The 21,731-nt window shown below is 34.5% G+C and overlaps 2 protein-coding genes across 6 annotated transcripts in view; both read left to right on the top strand.

Moving 5' to 3' along the window:
- Nucleotides 7,629–15,031, top strand: LOC18598948 (probable disease resistance protein At4g27220). Of its 4 annotated transcripts, none has more exons than XM_018122010.1 (7): nucleotides 7,630–7,874; nucleotides 7,974–9,943; nucleotides 10,474–11,791; nucleotides 12,232–12,996; nucleotides 13,226–13,987; nucleotides 14,181–14,361; nucleotides 14,693–15,031. In XM_018122010.1, the coding sequence occupies exons 2-6, from the start codon at nucleotides 7,998–8,000 to the stop codon at nucleotides 14,358–14,360; spliced, it is 4,971 nt and encodes a 1,656-aa protein (XP_017977499.1). In that variant the 5' UTR covers nucleotides 7,630–7,874; nucleotides 7,974–7,997; the 3' UTR covers nucleotide 14,361; nucleotides 14,693–15,031. The 4 variants fall into 4 exon arrangements, with proteins under 4 accessions (XP_017977500.1, XP_017977499.1, XP_017977498.1 ...); XM_018122009.1 differs by having other exon boundaries at nucleotides 14,507–15,031; XM_018122008.1 differs by having other exon boundaries at nucleotides 14,464–15,031.
- Nucleotides 18,707–21,731, top strand: part of LOC18598944 (insulin-degrading enzyme-like 1, peroxisomal) — an 80,274-nt gene continuing 77,249 nt past the window's right edge. For both annotated transcript variants that reach the window (XM_018120702.1, XM_018120701.1), the window contains exons 1-5: nucleotides 18,707–18,932; nucleotides 19,033–19,108; nucleotides 19,394–19,467; nucleotides 19,862–19,953; nucleotides 20,084–20,157. In XM_018120702.1, coding sequence (XP_017976191.1) covers nucleotides 18,807–18,932; nucleotides 19,033–19,108; nucleotides 19,394–19,467; nucleotides 19,862–19,953; nucleotides 20,084–20,157 — 442 coding nt within the window. In that variant the 5' untranslated portion in view covers nucleotides 18,707–18,806. The remainder of the gene's footprint in view (nucleotides 18,933–19,032; nucleotides 19,109–19,393; nucleotides 19,468–19,861; nucleotides 19,954–20,083; nucleotides 20,158–21,731) is intronic.

Genomic DNA, 21,731 nt, shown 5'->3' with positions numbered 1-21,731 from the left:
AATACTGGAGACTCGTCTGTGTGCAACGCAGGAGTATGTCAAACTTTCGACCGTGTTCATCATCATGCATGCTTACCTACATGATGCTGCGAGGCGAGGTGCTACTTACAAATAAACCTGTTGCAAAAAACATTTTCAACAATTTCAATGCAATATTTTGATTGCCAAAAGTACATAGAGTGTAACACTTATTGCTAGTTGCAACATAAAGCCTTTTAAATTGTAAAAAGGGGTTTTTTCTTCTTTTTTTGGTAACAAAACATAAATTGCTACAAGGTGATGTGTTTGTATTAGTTTTGGTGTATAGTTTGCTGCAAATATAGTTTTGTAATAACTTATTGTAGCATAATTCCTTTTAGCTACTAGTTAAAAGAAAACATATTTTGTAACATATGAAAAGTTATGCCAAAAAAAAATTGTAGCTATAATTGAGATAAATACGCGTAATCAACCATGTAAAGATAATAACATTCTTTTTTTTATATATAAAAAGGGAAATAAAGTTTAATTACAGCAATCTAAGCTAAGTGTCACGAGTTACGCTCATTCGCTTAAGTATGTGATAGTTCGTGCAATATTTGAGTGGACGTTTCCACGCAAGTCAGTTGATACTCGGTTATATCTGATTAAACATCAATAATAACAATAAATCAGACTAAGAGAATGTGCACTAAAACCGTAAGATATACTGAATGCCATATATGCAACCACTAAGTCATAAAAAGAAAAATATTTTATTAATATGAAAATAATTACAAAGGGACCAAGACACTCCCTTGTCGGGCCATAGGAGTAGCCCTAGATAATTTGCTATAAGCATACATTTATCAGTGAGGCAGCCTAACAATCCGCCAACTGTTCACCCCCTATAAAGAGTTTACGAGATTTTACACGTATTCTACTAAAAGACATTACAATGCTTGAAATAAGGATATTTCTTTCCTAAAGGGTCTTTCTTCCTATAAACTTAACAAGTATTTTTAGAGATGTCACCACAAGCCATTACAATGTTTGAAAAAGGGACATTTCCCTCACAAGTATAAAAGACTTAGTCTCTTAAATAACTCTACCCTATCATAGTCCAATACAAGGTTAGGTCATGACATCCTCCTCCACTCAATCTGTCGATGTCCTCATTGACTGCTTAGCTTGGAATTCTTCAATCATTTACTAAAAGGTGCGAGGGTCTGCTTCTTTCTCCCAAGTGATCTCATCCGACCCCAAACCTTCCCATTTCATTAGGAACTCCTATGTCGGTCGTTGGTTAATTGTTGTCATCTTCCTTGCCAAAATTTCCTCTATTCAGTGCTGTGATGGTGGCTTGGTGCTGATGGCAGTTCTTATGGCTTGCTTTTACTTGCATCTGCTAGATTTGCATGAAATGGCTTCAGATTGCTGATGTGAAACACAGGGTGTATCTTCATCCACTTGGGTGGATCAATCCTATAAAAAGTCCTCCCCACTTTGGCTACAACCGGTACTAGACCTTTATACTTCTGTAATAGTCTTTGATCTCTCTTCTTTAGGAATCGAAGTTGTTCGGGTACCAACTTCATCAACACTAGGTTTCTCACCTTAAAGTGTTGCTTCCTTCGACCTTTATTTACCCACTTCTTCATGCAATTGAAGGCTTTCTCTAAATAAGCTCTTAGGATTTCAGTGTTTTCTTTCCACTATTTAGCAAAGTTGAACGCCTGTGGACTCTTCTCGTTGTATGATTCCACTGAGGTATGAGAAAGTCTAGGTTGTTGTCTAGTGACGACCTCGAAAGGGGTTCTATTGGTAGTTCAGCTATTTTGTGAGTTGAAACATAGTTGAACCACATCTAGTAGGTTGGGCTAATTCTTCTGGTTCACCTGTACAAAGGGTCACAAGTATTCTTCCAATAACCCATTTAAGCGTTTTGTTTGACCATCTGTTTATGGGTGATAACTGAAAGATATATTAAGTTTTGACTCTAATAGCTTAAACAGCTCTTTCTAGAAAAAGCTTGTAAACTTTGGATCTCTTTCACTGATAATGCTCTTAGGAACACCCCAATATTTTACCACATGTTTAAAAACTGTGAGAGTTGTTTCTTCTGCGAAGCCAAACTTCTGCACTAGAATGAACGTCGCGTACTTGAAAAATCGGTCCACCACTACCAGGATCATTATCATATCTCCCACTTTAGGAAATCCTACAATAAAGTCTAAAAAAATGGTTTCCCATGGCTTGATCGGCACTGGTACAGGTTTGAGCATTCCCACCAGTCTTTGTTTATCTACTTTGTCCTACAGGCAAATGAGGAACGTCTTCGTATAATCTATCACATTTTGTCGCATATGAGGCTAGTTGAAACCCTGTTTCAGTAGTGCAACAATCTGCTACCAACTTAGATGCCTTGCCCAAAGAGTGTCGTGACATTCCCACATTAATTTTTGCCTAAGCTCCCTTGCTCTTGAAACAAATATGCTCAGTCCCTTTGTTAGTAGGAGTCGATTTTCCACTCAAAAGTATTTCAACTTTCCACTCTCCACCAACTTCCTAATGGTCATTGCTTAGGGGTCTTGATGCAAATTTTTCTAAATTAGATTACAGATATCTGTGGTCACTCTGCTGGCTGTCATTAGGGTGATCACCCTTAGAATTGCAAATTCGACCTTCATAATGAGGACATCTGCCACACAATTTGGTTTTCCAACTTTATGCTCAAAAGAGAAATCAAACTCGGCTAGGAACTCTTGCCATCTCTCCTGCTTAGCTGTAAGTTTTGGCTGTGTGAAAAAATGACTTACAACTGTATTGTCAATCGTAACCATGAATTGTGATCCTAGTAAGTAGTGTCGTCATGCCCCGTAAACAGTGAATCGTTGTAAGTAGTTCTTTCTCTTGTGTCATGTATCTCTTCTCAACTTCATTCAACTTTCGACTTTCGATTGCAACCTAGTGTCTTTCTTGTAGCAACACTCCTCCAAAGGTAAAGTTTAATGCATCCATCTGTACCTCGAAAGGCTTTGCAATATCGGAGAGTGATAAAACAGAATCTCTCATTATCATGTCCTTCAAACCTTTGAAGGCTTCTTGGCACTGCGGCATTCAACTCTATTTTTCTCCATTTCTTAGCAATTCTGTCAATGTTACTGTCCTTCTTGAATATCCTTCCTCAAATCTTAGATAATAATTGGCTAGCCTTAAGAAAGAACGAAGCTCAGTTGTGTTCTTAAGGGTGGCCCATTCTTTGATGGCCTTTGCTTTCCACATGTCCATTTGGATGTGCCTTTGTTCAATTATATGGCCAAGGAACTGGACTTGGGTTTGCACGAATGCATATTTCTCCTTTTTTACATATAATTGGTTATCGCGTAGCCTTTGGAAGACCTACCGTAAGTGTGGTTGATGCTCTTCTAAGGTCGAACTATACACCACAATATCATCTAAGTAGATTACCACGAACTTGTCCAGAAAATCATGGAACACCTGATTCATCAGTGTGGAAAAGGTAGCAGAAGAATTGGTTAGTCCAAAAGGTATTGCAGAAATTCAAATGCATTATACCGCGTTACGTAGATGGTTTTCAACTCATCTCCATAACCACTCTTACTTGATGGTATCTCAATCTCAAATCTAATTTAGAGAAGTACTTTTTACCACTTAGCTGGTCAAAGAGATTGCTATAAGAGGGATAGGATATTTATTCTTAATTGTGACTTTATTCAAAGCTCGGTAATTCACGTAAAATTGTAAACTTCCATCTTACTTTTGTCTAAAAAACTATTAAGGCTCCAAAAGGTGTTTTTGATGGTCAGATAAATTCGGCTTGAATCAGCTCGTCTAATTATTTTCTTAACTCCACTAACTCTGAAGAGCCATATTGTATGGCCCTTTTGTAGGTGACTTGACTCCGAGAACTAATTCTATCTCATGATCGACACCTCATCGAGGCGGTAAGACCTTTGCTAGTTGTTCTGGCATCATATCTTGAAATTCTTCCAAAATCAGTTTTACTTCTTTGGGCATTGGATTTCTGTTATTTCACCTTTGCAGATGGGCATGGCCATGTAGGAGGGCTCACCTTTCTTGATCCATTTCTTAAACTGTATAGCTGATATCATCTTTTTTCCATTTTTAGGTAGAATTGTAGCCGGTACCACACATGGTCATTCTCCAAAAAATATTAAACAACTTGTAGTAGGGAAAGGGATGGCTTGTACTTTAGTCATAAAATCCAAGTCCAAGACAAAATCAAAGTCATCTATAGTGGCTACAATCAAGTTTATTTCCCTTCTTAAGAGCTAATCTTAATCTTTACGTCTTTGGCATTTCCTATGATAATTGAAGCTGGCAAGTTAACTGCTTTTATCTATCCAAAGTCCTTATCAACTTTAAGACCGCATCTATTTGCCTCTCTTAAGGTGATGAACGTGCTTGAGGCCCATATGTTGAGCATGGCTTTAGTACTTTTCTCATTCAACAACACCTCTACATATATTAGACCTCGTTAGGGCTCCTTCTCTATCTTTTCTAGTTGTGCTTATAAGGCACTGCAAAAACGAATAGAACCCATTCATGCTGGCTCTTCCTCAACCTCTTTGACTGTGGTGTGGGGTGGAGGTGTCTCGACATTGGTAATGCATATCTCACTGAGAGTTGTTCAATAAGGATAGTCAGCTACTCGATGAGGTTCTTTGCTTAAAAAGCAAGATATCGGAGGTCTTGGCTTGAAGTTCCATTACTTGTTTGTTCTCGGTTGGGGTGAGTCTCTAACAGGTGGTCTTTTATCACCTCCTTCACTCGAAAGTTTGCTCACTTTGAAAAATTTTACTGTTTGATCTAGAGTTACTGGTCTTGGATAATGGGTCTTTTTTTTTTTTGCTAGAGTTTTCATTATAATCAATAAGACGCTCGACAATCGCCATCACAGAAGTCACATCTTGTACCTTCTATCGCTATAACTTCATCTTTGCTAATGGTTTCAAACCCTTAAGGAAATAGAACAGTTTATCGTTTTTAGTCATATCCTTGATATCTAACATTAAAGTAAAAAGTTCCTTATGAACTCCTACACTAATCCCGTTTGTGACAATTCCTGTAATTTTTATCACATCATATACTCAACATTCTCAAGAAAAAAGTAGCTCTTCAATTCCTACTTTAGGTCTGCCCAAGTGTTGATTTGACACTCACCATCAATGAATTTGGAACACCACCATAACTTCATGTCCCCAACAAGATACATTGAAGTCATCGCCACTTTGTCCTCCTTTGACTTCATGCACACAGCTTGAAAATATTACTCCATATCAAAAAGAAAGTTCTCCAACTCCTTAGCATCTTTAACCCCTTCATATTATTTGGGTTTCGGCACTTTGTCCCTTTTAACTCTATCTCTTGAACTTTCACTAGCATTACTTGTAGCAATAACCAAAAGATTTAGCTAAGCTTTCAATTCTCCAATCTCACCTTGGAGAGTGCTCAATGCATCCTTGGACTCATCACTCAAGGTATTGATCATCTCAAATAGTTTTCGCTGGACTGTCTTAATTTCATCTATTCGTTCGCGCAGAACCATCTGAGCTTTTACTATGGCCACTACAACCTCTAGCTCATTAATCATCTGATGGTCCTCTAGTGCACTCCGCATGGTCACCATTTTTACTCTTTAGATTAGCACGTTTCACCCCGTGCTCTTATAGCAACTGTCACGAACTATTCTCGTTCACTTAAGTATGAGATAGTCCGTCCAGCACTTGAGTAGACACTTCCACGCAAGTAAGCCGAACTCAGTTATATTTGATCAAACATTAATGATAGCAACAAATCAGCTTAAGAAAATATGCATCCAAATCATAGGGCATACTGAATGCCATTTATGCAACCACTAAGTCATAAAAAGAAAAACTATTTTATTAATGTGAAAATAGTTACAAAGGGACAAAGACACACCATCGTCTAGCTATAGGGCTAGTCCTAGATGGATTACTATAAACACACCTTTACCAGTGAGGCAGCCCAACAATCCGCCGACTGCTCACCCCTTATAAAGAGTTTATGAGATTTTACACGTATTCTACCAATAGACATTACAACGCTTGAAATGAAAACATTCCTTTTCTAAGGGTCTTTCCCCCTAAAAACTTAACAAGTACTTTTAGAGATGTCACCACCAACCATTACAATGTTTGAAATAGGGACATTTCCCTTACAAGTACAAAAGACTCAATCTCTTAAATAACTCTACGCTATCATAGTTCGATACAAGGTTGGCTTATGACATTAAGCAATATGCAATGAGTCAAAAAATAGAATTGAATTGATAGTAGATGGTGGAAGATCATATATGTAATCCTAATGGTAGATTGTCATGGTGGGTGGCCAGCTAATCGGTGCATTAATTCGCTTTATGATGAGCGTGAGAAATGGTGCAATCCTAAGGGAAAGATAATAACATCTTATACCATCAATTGCTAAATTTATAATCACGCCTGAATATGATATGTTATATTTCAATATATATTTGAGTATTTGATTCAATAGTATACATACATGTTTGTCACTCCATAATAAAGAATTAGTGTAAATATTTCTTCAATAAAAACATGATATTCAAATAATTATTCAAACAAGAAATATGATCAACATAAATCATTGGACATACTTAGTATTTTGACGATTAAAAATAAATAAATAGAAAAATTAATTGTTTCTTTATGAAATATATGTGCTCTATATTAACATCTCAAAAGTTATGCTATCTTATGCTAATATACTAAATGCATACTCGTTATTATTATGTATAATGAATAGTGCTTACAATTGTTTACTATAAAATACACAACTTTTTATTTCTAATAACAGAGATAGTAATAAGTAATTATTATTCCCCCCGTTCATCTTTTTTTATTTGTTTCATAATTTTGTCCACTTTCTTGTTTTTTTAACAACTATAACTCTTTTTTTTCCTATATTCCACATTAATTTTTAATATTTTTCTTTTACTTTTTAACATTAAAAATTGTAGTTTATCAATATCATCATTTTTTTAAAAAAAAAAGTAAAGTCAGAACATTTCTTTTAATCTTTATATAAGCCAAAACATGAATAATATTCAATATTGAACGGAAAGAGTATTTTTTTTTATTTTTATTTAATATTACATATATTCTTCTTGTGGATAACCAAAATAGTATTTTTCTTGGTCCTTTTATTTTTTCAATATGTACGAAGAAGTTTCAAAAGGAATTAAGGGAGGATTTGAATCTTAGATTTTAAATTACTACAGAAGAATAACAAATGTTAAATAAACCTGAATTGATAGTATTCAATTTGTTTGAATTTAGTAGTATTAGGAGGAAAAAAAATTATAGTTTAAAAAGTGAGGGAAAAACATAATTAGAGAATAATAGAGAAAAAGAAAACAACTCGTGAATTGAACATACAGCAATCTTTCAAGTTAGATTATTAGCCATTAGTTTGCCATGACACATGTTCGGTTTTTAGAAAAGGTTTTTTCCACTAAAGTGGAATTGTCCACCTCCATTATTGTACCAGCTTTATGGTTTTGTCCACACACGTCATCCAATGATCGAAGTGCTTACGTTTTGGACAAACTTATCATAATTCATATGTAGGATTCCGCAGCTACTGTTCTAAGTAGAACCAAAAGTTCGACCCGACCCCCTTTTCGTAATGTGTTCAATTTGCTCATAGGGAAATACTCAGGAAGCCCAAAAAGCTAGAAATCTCTAATTGCTTTGAAACTGCGTCTATTGTCGTAATCTGTCATCAACTATACGAATATCTGTCCTCACACAATTGTGGCTTTCTTAATTTTGTGCAGCTGTTTTAGGGACTGAATCCTTTTCGGTCTTGCTTCAATTCCCCCCAGAAACCAGGTAACTTGACAAACTTGTCACAATTTCTTCTTTGATTCTTGCCGCTCTCTCTTTCTCTCTGAAAAATTTTACTAAGAAGAATTAATTAATGTTGTGCAGCTCAGATATATCATCGAAGAATTAATGGCTACTGAATTAGTTACATCCGTTGCTACTGGTGTGGCGGAAAACCTGGTGGAGCAATACGTGGTGAGCCCAGCATTAAGTAATCTTCGTCACGTGTTTTGTTTTCAAAGCGTTGTTGAAGAATTCAAGGAACAGAAACAAAAATTTTCATCGGCACAAGCTCGGCTGCAAAATTATGTTAACGAGGCCAAGAGGAAAATTCTAGATATTGAGCAGGATGTTACGGACTGGCTACAAGAGGCGGATAAAGTTCAGAAAGAAGTAGAAAATCTAGAAAATGAGATACAGGAAAATAAGACATGTCTCACTTGGTGTCCTAATTGGAGCTGTCGTTACAGGCTAAGTAAGAAAATAGCAGAGAAGACGCTTCGGATGGCTAAACTTGTAGAGACTACTTCAAAATTTGATCCCAGTCGCATAGGCCATCGCGCTACTCTTCCCAACATAGAGTTTCTCTCATCTAAGGATTTCATGCCTTCTAAATCTTCAAAATCTGTTTTAAATCAGATTTGGGAGGTGCTGAAGAATGATACTGTGAATGTGATTGGAGTGCATGGGATGGGAGGGGTGGGCAAGACGACGTTGGTCAAACAAGTGGGAAAGAAAGCTGAAGAAGTGAAGCTTTTCGATAAAGTTGTGATGACTACCGTGTCCCAAAATCCAAACATTGACAAAATTCAAGATGAGATAGCAGATCGCTTGGATTTAGAGTTTGATAAGAAAAGCGAACATGGGAAAGCACAGCAATTATGGCGGGGATTGAAACATGTGGAGAAAATTCTGATAATTGTTGATGATCTTTGGGAGTACATTGACTTGACAGGTATTGGGATTCCCGTCGGTGAACATCACACGGGTTGTAAAATTCTTTTGACAACGCGTCTTCGACAAGTATGCTCTTATATGAGTTGCCAGAGGATGATTGACCTTGAAGTTTTAGAAGAGGATGAAGCATGGGAATTGTTCCAAAAAAATGCAGGTCTAACAAAAGACTCTGAAGGTACCTGCTTGCATGATGTAGCAAGGGAAGTTGCCAGAGAATGCAGGGGTTTGCCTCTTGCAATTGTAACCATAGGAAGGGCCCTAAAACATAAAACTCTTGATGCATGGACAGTGGCCAATAAGCGACTCAAAGACTGCCGCCACTCTGACAATCCTGATTTCTATGAAGACATTTATAGACGTCTCAAGATTAGTTATGATTTTTTGAAGGGAGAAAACATCCAGTCATGTTTCTTATTGTGTTCCCTTTTCCCGGAAGATTATGATATTAGCATTGAAGATTTGACCAGATTTGGATTTGGGCAAGGATTGTTTCATGTTGCTAGCTCAATTGATGATGCAAGGACGGAGATGCGTGCAAAGCTAGAAGACCTCCAAAGCTCAGGTTTGTTGTTGGATAGTGGTAAACCTAAATGTGTGAAAATGCATGATGTGGTTCGTGATTTTGCTCACTGGATAATGTCAAAAGGAGAGAAAGTGTTCATGGTAAAAGCCGGCCGTGGGTTGAAGGAGTGGCCTAGGAGTGAAAGTTTCGAATGTTTCACAGCAATCTCCTTGATCAACAACAAAATAGAGAGGCTTCCTGATGGACTGGAATGCCCAAAGCTTGAAACCCTGTTACTCAGCGGAGATGGTTCAACCAAAGTTTCAAGTGCTTTTTTTGAAGGAATGAAAGCCCTCAAAGTTTTAACCCTGGAAAGTGTTCTGTTGTCACTTGAAGGACTTCAAGTGTTGACAAATCTTAGAACTCTGCGCTTGGAAAAGTGCAAACTCGAAAACGTTTCATCATTGGCGAAATTGAAGAACCTTGAGATTCTAGACCTTCGCGGTTCTCATATTTACGAGTTACCGATTGAGCTCAGGGAATTGACTGCGCTTAGATTGCTGGATCTTTCAGCATGCGCAATGCTTCAGAGGATTCCCCTTAACTTGCTCCCAAGGTATCATTTGATATCTTTGAAATGTTTATTTTCCCTTTTTCCTTTTCCTACTATTTAATCTATTACTTTGGTTTTCAGTCAACCTACAATTTCTAATGCTACCTCTTATTTATCTTTTTAAAACTATCAGAGACGGTTAATAGATTTCTGAATATGCTAACTGGTAAGCCTTTGGTATTCATATGGTATCAGGGTGTGTTGAGGTTGCGGGGGAGATCTTAAGTTTAAATTGTAGTGCTTCCTCTTGTAAAAAGAAAACTATATATAGTATTAATATGGTGAATCAATAAGAATTTATATACATAAAGCTATCTCCCATACAAGTTTGAAAAAACAGAACAAACAAAAGTCAGAGAGTTACAATGTGCATGATATCTATATCTTTCTATTGTTCTTTTTGGCCAGAAACAAGAAAATTTTAAAGTTTGGTAGTCCCCAACTTGTCCCCTGCAGGCTCTTACTGTTAGCTTAAAATGCTATTACAGTGGGCCATACTGATCTGACTGCTTTGATTATTTTGTATTTTCTAGATTGGTGTCCCTAGAGGAGCTATACATTGATTATCCTAGCTTTGAACAATGGACAATTGAAGAGAAAAGTGCTGAGGGAAGCAATGCCAGCCTATCAGAGCTATATCAATTGCCCCATTTAAGTGCACTCACATTGTGCATTCGTTCTAAATTCCTGTCAAAGTACTTTGTGTTCCCAAACTTAGAGAGGTACGCGATAGTGGTAAATAAATGGCAACGCGATCATTATCCCACCTCTAAAACCTTGAAAATCAAGGAATCCTCGTTAAATGCATTTAATAAGTTGCTTCTCAGTGTGGAAGATCTTTCTCTGGATAGCATAACAGGTTACAAGAATCTCGTTCCAAGACTGGATCGACGAGGGCTCCAGAAATTAACTTTTCTTGAACTTCAAGATTGCAAGGATATCCAATGTCTGATCGATACGACTCAGCACCAAGTGCCTACCCCTGCATTCTCTAATTTGGTGATGTTGACCATGAGTAATATGGTTTCTTTGAAACAGTTATGCAGTGGTCCGCCTCCTAAACAGTTTCTGCAAAACTTAGAAGAGCTCACAATAAGAAGTTGCATGGACATGATCTCTGCAGTTCCAGGGGTACAAAATCTAAGAGAGGTGACAATTAAAGATTGTGGTCAGTTGCAAGTGGTATTTGAAATGGATAAGCTTCTTCATGCCAACCAAGAAAATGAGCCACCATTGCTCTCAAATTTGATATACTTGGAGTTAGAGTTATTACCAGAATTATGGTGCATATGGAAAGGACCGACTAATCATGTAGGGCTCCGAAGTCTAAAGGTCGTACGAGTACAACATTGCAACAGATTGACATCTTTGTTCTCGCCATCCCTTGCTCAAGGTTTGAGTGAGCTTGAAGAACTGGAGATACTCCATTGCCCTGAACTGAAGCAAATCTTCGCTGAATTCGAAGATGATGATGAAATATCACCGAACTCTTTTTTGCGTCCTTCGCATTTGCCAAAATTAACAACGATCAGGATAATTGATTGTTCTAAATTGGAATATGTCTTCCCGATGTCAATGGCCGAAGGCCTTCCACAGTTGAAAAGCCTTTGCATAATTGATTCCTCTCAATTACAACAAATATTCAGCACTGCAAAGGAGAAGGATGAAAAGGATATTGTGCTCTCACAGTTGAAATCATTAGTGCTTCAAAATTTGATGCATTTGAAGAGTTTCTGTCCGGAAAACTGTTTTATTACATTGCCATCTTTGGAAAAGTTGAAAGTGTATAGGTGTCCCCAACTGACTCATTTTACTGGTCAACTACCAGCTACGATGTTAGCTCAACTAAAGGTACTTCCTTCTCACTGAATGGTTTACCTCATTCTGAATATCAAGCTTGCAATCTACTTTCTGCAGAGATCTTCGAAGATGACTTGATGCATCTTAATTATTTAGTTAAAGTTCAAAATTAAGCTCTTTCTATTTTAAATCATAATGATCTCAAACCATTCTTACTCTAATCACTTCGGTTTTATTGATCCATACAACTTTCAATATATATATATATATAATCTCAAAATTTCTATGCTTATCAAATTCAAGCCATCAAATTGAGTTAGGAAATTCATTTTTGAAGGAAGACATGAAAGAAACCCTTGCTTAAGTGCTACATATGAGCTTTTGGTAGAGATCTTGAATTCTGGTCTAGTATTTACTTCTTAGACCAAAAAAGAAGTATGTATTTACATTCCGCATTCACAATCTAATCTAATTAAAGCATGTTTTTACAGGAGCTGAGCCTCTTTAAGGTTGGGAATAATAGCCAATTGTACAATAGAGATGGCCCCCAATTGAGACAGAGGTCATACGATTCAGAATATTTGACTATTGGGAATTGTCAAGAGATATTTCAACTTCAAGGTGGATACCTCCTTCTCAATCTAAAGGCACTACACTTAGAGGACTTATCTGAGTTACAGGTTATATGGAAAGGTCCCACTGAATTAGCAAGCCTTCAAAATCTCACAATTTTGATGTTGATTGACTGCAAGAGCTTGAGATACGTTTTTCCACCTATGCTCGCCCAACATTTATCAAATTTGAGCTTCCTGTGTGTGAAGGGATGTCAGGCATTAGAGCAAATAATTTATGAGGGCCAAAGTTCAACATCGACATCAAATGTTCCTCTTCAACCTACAAGCTTCCCTAATTTAAGAAAAATATGGATCATAGGTTGCAACAGCTTGAAAACTCTCTTCCCTATTATTGTTGCTCATTGCCTTCTCAAACTCGAAGAGTTCAAAGTAGAAGGAGCTTGTAAATTAGAGCAAATATTTGGACATGAAGATGAGACAGACCTCAAAGATGAGAAAGAGATGTTACTTCCTCAACTGAAACGGTTATTCCTTAAAAGGCTACCTAGCCTCACAAGGTTCATACCGGAGTGTTATCATTTTGTGCTCCCAACGTTGGAATACTTGGAAGTAAAAGAATGTTTGAAGATCGCTACAAGTTTTCTTGTTGATTCAGAATCTTCGATGCATGCCCAAACGAAGGTATCCAATAGGCATTCTTCTAATTCTTTATTGTTTTTTTTTTTATTATTGTTGATGATGATAATAGCCAAAGCCTATCTAAGGAGATCAGAATAGTTTGCTCATTTTGATCATAGACATTAGAATTGTTGTACAGGTTTCAAAACAAAATTCATAGACATTAGCCTAAAGATTTTTATTTTGGTAGGAATACATATATAATGATACTGGGTTTATTATGTATTCACAGGAGTTTTGCCTCTTTAATATCAGAAATAAGAACCAGCAGTGTGCCACTATTGTCCCTGATTTGGGACAAGAGTCACCAAATTTGGAATACTTTTCTGCTCGGAATCATGAGAGGACGTGTCAGGCTCAAGGTGGACATACTCATTCAAGTTTAAGGGTACTGCGATTGGAGACTCTACCTGAATTGTGCATTATATGGAAGGATCCTCTCCAGTATGTAACCCTTGGAAATCTTATTAAATTGAAGGTCATCGGTTGCAGGAGACTGAGACATGTTTTTTCACCTACGATTGCTCAGAATTTGTTGCACCTGAAATATCTGAAGATTTGGGAATGCGAAGCACTGCAGCAAATCATTACCGAGGATCAAATTTCATCATCACAAGTTCATCTCGAAGTATGTTTCCCCAATCTGATCAGGTTGCAAATTGGAAAGTGCAAAAACTTGAAACGCCTATTTCCTGCTAGTTTTGTTGGTTATCTTTCAAAACTCAGATATCTCATAATTCAAGAGGCCTTTGAATTGGAGCATTTATTTGGACATGAAGGTGAAGCAAGCACCAAAGATGGGAAGGAGAAGAAGATGGTCCTCCCTCACTTAGAAGTACTATTCCTTGGGAATTTGCCAAGCATCTTGAGCTCCACCCCTGAGGGTTATCATTTTATATTCCAATCCTTACGGTCCTTAACAATAGAAGAATGTCCCAAGATGGCTTCAACTTTTACAGTTGATTCAAATCTTTGTGTTCACGCCAAAACAGAGGTATCCATCCACACTTTTTACCCTATAGCTAATTTTTTTTTTCCTTTATTTATTAAATAATTAAAAACATGACAGCTTTGAGTACATTCTAATTATAGAAAGGCTAGTTCATTATTTGTACGTATTTAATTTTTCTTATTGATTACTAACATTAGAATTAACACACTTCTTCTCATTGTCTCATTCTAATTAATTGGTTTTAAAGGCATTCCAACTTGTTCAGAAAGATACGAAGAAAAGTACTACCACAATCCAAGGAATCGAAGATGCAATAAACAGGCATTCCAGCAAAGATATATATTGGTATCGTTGGTATCAACCGAATGTACTGCCTCCGTACACGGAAGAACCAGGAGAAAATTTCTCACAATAAAGTACAAAAATCTTGCCTACATTCTTATTGATTTATTTCCTTTCATTCATTAATCTAATAGCTTTCAAATTGTTACTTTGGATTTTTTTTTTTTTTTGGATAGCTAATTAGGCAAGCACTGCTTTTGGCACTTTTACAATTGCTAGTTAATTCTTGGGAGGAGATTAGGCACACACTGTCAAAGGTGACTTCGCACAAAATTATCCGGTTTCCATACCATATTACAAGACACTCTCATTGCTTGGATGACAATTCTGGACAGATTACCTATTCTCTACAGAGAATTAGCTCCTGAAACAGTGTTCAATCTCTGATACAAGTCGTTTTTTCAGTGGTTAGGCTCCAGAGTTCAGAATGCAGAGAACATAAATTCTTCTCCTGTCCTTTTTCTCATCAAGTGTGGTCTGCTATTTTGCAACTGTCCCAGATAAACAGATCAGTTGGTACTTGGTTCAATGGGCTATGATGATCTCAAGGGGAAGTCCATTGTCCTACATCCAATTTGCCACTATTTTGCAATATCAGCTCTTTGCCACCTTTTGCAACATTCTGTTTCGGTTCAATGTTCTGTGTTTTGTAAACTTCGGTTGTTCCTTTCCTTTGATTTTTCCTAGCAGCTTGTTTGTTTTGCAGCAGGACTCCTTTCTTTGGATGAATAAAATAAGCCTTTTTTAAAAAAAAGGAAAGTTGAAGCCAAATTGATCGTCCTAAAATGAAAATAGTTTTGCATTGATGATGTAGATAAGTAATTTTAACATTTAATATTTTTTATTTAGTATTTAATATTTAGAGTTTTTGTTTTATTTTGTTTTACTTGGATGATAAGTAAATATAGGTTTAGGAATTTACTTTTCTTGTACTTTAAGAAAGTCTAAGGTAACATACTTTTTTATTTTAATTTATTTTACTTGTATTTCAAATTTAAGTCAAGTAAGATTAGGTTATTATAAATAGCATTCTTAGTTTTAGTTTTTATACTTAATTTATTTTTTTTTGAATTATTAAATGATATTATATTTATTTTCAAATTTTGAGTGTAAGTTTTTGTGTTTGAAATTTGATTATCAATTTTAAAAGCTTTGTCGAGTACTAGTTTTTGTTTTTATGCTAACTCGTTGCGTCAATTGATGTTTTTGTTCATCAACAATTTGCTACCAAATATTTCTTTTTTACTTTTGTCAATCATGATTTCTATTATACACTGTAAATAAAATTTCATTATTAGTCCATATCCTTTACCCAATGTTTTATTTTCATCAACGACATTAGTTAAAAACTCAATTTTTCATTTTTTACTAATGGATTTAAAAGATGGTGAAAATAAATTCATCTTTTAAATGATATTGCTTCCCATCACTACAATGATCTATTCATATAAATTGACAACTGAAAATAAAACTCTTTATTAAATAAATAAGCAAGAAAAGTTTTTTTTTTTTTTAAGTCTAATATAAAATTGATAGATCATGGGAATTTCATGCTTGAATAGGATAATAGTTAGAGAATTCAAAAGAAGGGTTCGTTTTCCATTGTCTTTTACATCCAAAAAGTTTTAGATTCTGTGATAAGGCAGCCATCCAGTCCAGTCTATATATTCCTTACGCGAAGTTGTGTGTCGAATTTAGAGGAGATCATCGGCATCTGGCAGTTGCTTTATGCTAAAGCAAACAGGATAAGATGCTTTGCCAACAGGTTTGCTTTTGCAGCAGCCTTAAGTTTTAATATATCTGTCTGCAAGTATATCCTGTCAGTATGCCGTACTGAGAGAGAAGAAGTGAAGAAGGGATTAATGAAACTTGTCTGACAGTAACTCTTTAAAAAAAAAGAGAACCTGCTTAAGTTTTAGTATTTTGTTACAGATCCAAATATGATAGGAATTAATATTGTGTAATCAAAAGCAATATCATAGTGTATGTACTAGTGGTTGTCATCGTACTCTAAAATAATTTTCAATCCAAAATTTGAGGACATTAAAAGAATGAAAAAAGATTTTAAAATTTCAAGAAATATTTATATATATTATCAGACTAATCTGTGCTTCTTCTTTTTTTTCAAAAAGAAAAATACTATTGGCAAAAAAGATGGATAACGCATGTTATAGATTTTCAGAAGAAAATACACTGAAAGGCATCTAGCATCTTTTTTAGGTTGTATATTAAAGGAACTTTAAGGAATAAGGGGAGGAAGGAATTCAAACTTAAGTTCTTAACCTAAAAGTAATATCTAACTAAATCTAAATTTGCAACTTTTTTTCTTAACTAACTTAAAGTAAAACCATCAATCTTTTTTTTTTTTTATACATGTGATATTAAACTATATAATGAGAGATTATCCTATTTCATTTCATAATTAATTCCACCTGTCCATTCCATATTTAAGAGCATCCATCATTTATCATTCAAATATAATTCACCATATAAAGTTCATATTATGGACATAAATTAACGTCAAGTTACCTGTCAAAATAAACTGTCACCTATAAATTATTAGGATAAAGTTGGGTAAGACAAATTCATCTTTATCAATCTAAGGCTAAAACTAAATTATTAGTATTTTAGCACGTCACACAAAGAAAAGTTTTAATCATCAAATAGTCTAAAATCATATAAAAAAAGCAATAATTACTTTAAAAAAATTTATTCAATTGAAAATCTTTTGTCCAAAGCAATATGTCAGATTATCCACAGATGATATAATTTGCAGCCATTTTTTAATATTTTCCAATTAATTTTCAGCCATTTTTTTATCATGTGTATGGCTTTGGGATTAGAATGCCTGGTGGGTCTTTACTTGTACCGACATCAGAGCTTGCATGTGGAGTTTCGGTGGTGACTGTTGCTCATCCTGATCCTCTCCAATAAAAGGTGTAGCATCTATAAGAGAACATTCTTGACATTCGCGACACATTGAACAACAATAATGAGAATGTTCTCAAGATGCCATGGAAAATAAAGAAGAACAGTGCGACGGCGAAGACAGTTTAGACCTTCATGGAACAGATGAAGCAGATTCAGTTCCTCCACCACAACAAGCGAGCACTTGCAATTCGAGGGAGAGTTTGCAAGAGGTGACGACAACACGTTGTGAGGCATTGGACTTCTTTTATGTATATTTTCATTATTTTTAAAACATTGAAACATTGTATACTTTGAATATAAATTAATATATTTTTGTATGTTTTAATATTTTTAATTGTATAATAATATTTATTTTTAATTATTTTAAATTCTATAATAATATTGTCTAAATATCTGATAATTGTATAATACATAAGTTTGCATACATACATATTTTGTAGAATTATCAAAATATCCTTTTATCACCTATAAAGTACCGACTGAATAACCACAAATTTTTTCGATTGATTTTCTAACCAACATCTGGTGGAATTGTTGATGGATTACCAACGGAATATGTCAAATCATTGATGAAATACTCCAACAGAACAGTGCCAAAAGTAAGTCAATAAATGGACTGCCATTTTACCTTTTTAATGATGAAATATTGTAAAAAATTTCCAACAAATTTGAGTTTCATTACTTTTTACAATGGAATAGTTTACCTATTAATGTATTTTCGACAAAATTTAACCATCAACAATTCTATCAGTAGTTAATTTTTGACAGAAATTAAGGTTTTTTTGACAAATTTTCATCAAAATAGTTATATATTTTGTAGTGAATCAGACTAATTTTGGAGTTTCGGAGGCACAACTGATACCTCCGTGGAGCAATTAGTGAGTAGGGACAACTTATCTCAAAGCTATGGCCTTAAAAGGACAAATAAGGACAAAACAAACAAGGCAAAGGATAAAGGGATAAGGCTAAGCAAATTAGAAAGAGTGCATCAATAATGCAAAACATAGCAATCATGCATTAATAAATTAGAAAAAAAAAGTCAAGAATTAAGGATAAAAGGCTAAGTCACATGTTAATTTAAAAGAAAATGTTGAAAAGTGAAAAGGGATAAAACAACATAGTAATCAGACATTTTATTGAGAAAGAGAAGACACGAACATGCAGGATATACATCTGGAATAGTGCTGGGACCCAAGATAAACGACTCAGATAAAGAAACTTGGCCTTTATGCGGAAGAGAAAATGGTGGTGCCCCTTTAGGTAAAGTGAAAAGAAAAGCTGCAGCAAGAAATAGTATTACAGGTCAAATTCGTTTGTCTACAATAATGAAAGTATGGGAAATATTATGTTAGTGTATCCAAAAGAAAATAATTTCTAATAAGTGTTGTAAGATATTTTAATAGAGCTTTAGGAAATGTAATATCACCCTCTAATATTGGTGAACTGTGATAGGCTTTATTGTATGATAAAGATGAAATTACCCTTCTCAATATATTGAAAATCTAATCTTTCTCCTTAAATAAATTTCAAGCCGCAAAAGATAAAAAAACAAGCAAATTGATCTTTCCTCTCTCGACCGAACTTGAAAATGGCTAATGTTACGGAAATCGACGAAGAAATACTAAAGCCTCGAACAGACAAGAGACAGTACAGGAGGATCGTCCTCGGAAACTCCCTCCAAGTGCTCCTCGTAAGCGATCTCGACACCGACAAGGCAAGGGAAATTCCAAAAATTAATTTCTGTCTTGTCCTTTTTTTTGGTTCCAATTTAATTTAAGTAATGTATCCAAAAATTTCTGACTTTGATGTTGCAGTCTGCTGCATGTATGCGTGTCAGCATCGGCTACTTCTCTGATCCGGATGGCTGCGAGGGCCTTGCTCATCTTCTCAGTACGTACATATATTTTTCTTCTGATAAGTAGTCACTTCTATCCTATAAACCTTACCTGCTAGACGCTCATGGGTCGACTGGGTTTGGTAAAATATCTAAAGCGTTTTCTGACTGGAAATTTGATGTCTTATTAAGATTTTGGCTATAATTTCAGGGTCCAACTTCATTTGATGTTGAGCATTTCTTTGGGTACAAGAGGGACTAATATGATTTCATTTGAGCAACTCAACAATTCTTTTTCTTATTCCATATGTTTCTTTTTTTTTTTGTTTCATTTTTTGTAGTGCGCGCGCTGCTGCTGGCTTATGCTAGTGAAACATATCCTGGGGAGGATAGTTATTCTCAGTACATAATCGAGGTACCGTTCATCTCAAATATACTCTTCTATATGTCATTATATATGAGTTTAGTTACTCAAATTATAATGTTTTTGAGTTTCTAACCGTGGTAGATCTTTTATGCACACAAGTCTATTTTTGTTGATTATCTTAAAAAAAACAAAATAAAAAATCACTGTTTTCTTTTTTTTTTGCTGTTTAAATATTGATCACGCAATAAAGATAACAAATAAAATGTAAAATTTTAATTGAATAAAGATGAAAAATAAACAAATAAATAAAGCATAATATCAGTTCAAATTTAATTAGTTTATATAATTAAAAGTAAAATCATATATTTGTCCTTATATTTTCCCAAAAATATTACATTTTTTCCTTAATTATATATGCTTGGTTTACTTCACTGATATTCAGCATGGAGGCTACACAGAAGGCGCTGTGTCTTCCAACCAGACCAACTATCATTTTAACATTAACAATGACTGTTTTGAAGAAGCTTTGGAACGGTAAGTGTTGTTTTCTCAGCTTTCTTTGGTGTTATTTCCATCAAATTAATGTTCATGTAAAGTTTGTGAATTTCGTTGTTGTCCTGTAATTTTCCCCTTTTTTTTTTCTGGTTGGCACAATACCATTCAGCTTTTCCCAGCTTTTTAATAAACCATTGATGTCAACTGAAGCAGCCATGAGGGAAATTAAAACTGTTGAGTCCGGTGAGCCTTTTATTTATCTTTATTTTTTAATTTGTATAATATCATATTTAGTTTTTATATTTTAAAAAAATGTCTAACATAATATACGTACCAAAAATTATTGAGTGTGATATTTTTATTTCATATATCGATGGATCCCAATTCTTAATTCCGTTTTAAAAATTTGATGACACCTCAATTATATGTTAATCAAAATCCGTACATGATCAAATACTCTCAGCACGGAACAGTCATTGTGACTCTATTCCGAAACTACACTATGGCTCTTTATGACCAAACCTACTCTCAGCATTGAAAGTTCATATCCAAATAGCAAGTGTTCAACAAGTTCCCTCAGCCATAATTGCCACACTCCATTACCAGATGATTTATAGGGTTCAAGACCATATATTCAATCTTTCCAGACTCCAAACCAACTTTGATAATGCTTTGGTCCTCTCCATAAATGCCACTCAGGTCCCTAAATATTCTTTTGTCCCCAAAAGAATTCCAAAGCAGGACCTCGCCAAACTTTTGCCAAAAAAGTGGGTGACTAATGATGAGAAGCTCCATGAAACAGCAAACTCCATCCAATCCACAGAAACTCATTTCACTAGAAAGTCGGATGGGATAGTAGAAATCAAATTTGATCACTCTCATTTAAAGGAGCCTTTTGCACCATAGGGACGGAGTTAGAATATTTTTAAAAGGAGACCAAATAGAGAGACACTAAACAGTTAAAGAGAACTTTATATATAATTCAATTATCACTCATCTAAAAGAATAAATAAAATTCAAAAGATATTGGATATATAAAAAAAATACACATTAACAATAATAATGGTGTTGTTTGTAAATATGATTGAATGAAACTATAAAAAGAGTCTCTTTCATTCTTTGTGGCCAACAGTGAAAGAGAAAACAGTTTTTCGAACTCAAATAAATTGCCACTTTGCTTTGTGTGTTCTAACTCTTCTCTTATTTTTTTATTTACCTCTTGAATTGCTAATTAACATATCAAGTTATTGGGTTGAACTATTGAAATATAATATATTCTGATAGGCTATTAGGTTGGATTGTTAAGATATAATATGTTATGATAGGTTTCGATTTATATTAAAACTTAATGGCTTGAATTAGTAGACTTACTTTTTTTTTAAAAAAAAATTTGATAGGCTTAACATATTAATTTAGAATTTATTTGCTAAGCTTAATTAGTAATATGCTAACCATAATGACTTTAATTTTATCAAACAGTTTGAGGATTAAAACTAATTATTGAATAAAAAATAATTTTGAGAGCCATTAAAAATATATAATCAATAAAATTGTATTGAAAAAAATATAATTATTTCTTTCTTGATCAATATGTATGTATATCCTTCTTACTTAAAAGTTTGCATCATACATGCCAAAATGCATTGGTTATTCTAAATAAAAAATAATATATTAATGAAATTCTAAGCAACTGTGCAACATTGCAACTTATATTTGAAAATTATATAATAATTTATTTATTTTAAAATATTAAAATCATAAAAAATAAAATCCACATACAAAAAAAAATATGACAAGTAGAAGATAGAATCCACATA

This window comes from Theobroma cacao, chromosome 5 (genome assembly GCF_000208745.1).
Source record: "Theobroma cacao cultivar B97-61/B2 chromosome 5, Criollo_cocoa_genome_V2, whole genome shotgun sequence".
Lineage (NCBI taxonomy): Eukaryota > Viridiplantae > Streptophyta > Magnoliopsida > Malvales > Malvaceae > Theobroma > Theobroma cacao.
Note: the sequence above shows the minus strand (reverse complement) of the source record. Positions and strands in the feature narration are given on the sequence as shown.

Bases quoted from the DNA above. Each gene is read 5' to 3' on its own strand.
- LOC18598948 (XM_018122010.1), top strand. From the start codon at position 7,998: ATGGCTACTGAATTAGTTACATCCGTTGCTACTGGTGTGGCGGAAAAC. The intron at 12,997-13,225 runs GTATCCAATAGG...ATGTATTCACAG, and splicing joins CGATGCATGCCCAAACGAAG to GAGTTTTGCCTCTTTAATAT. The intron at 13,988-14,180 runs GTATCCATCCAC...CATTCTAATTAA, and splicing joins GTGTTCACGCCAAAACAGAG to TTGGTTTTAAAGGCATTCCA.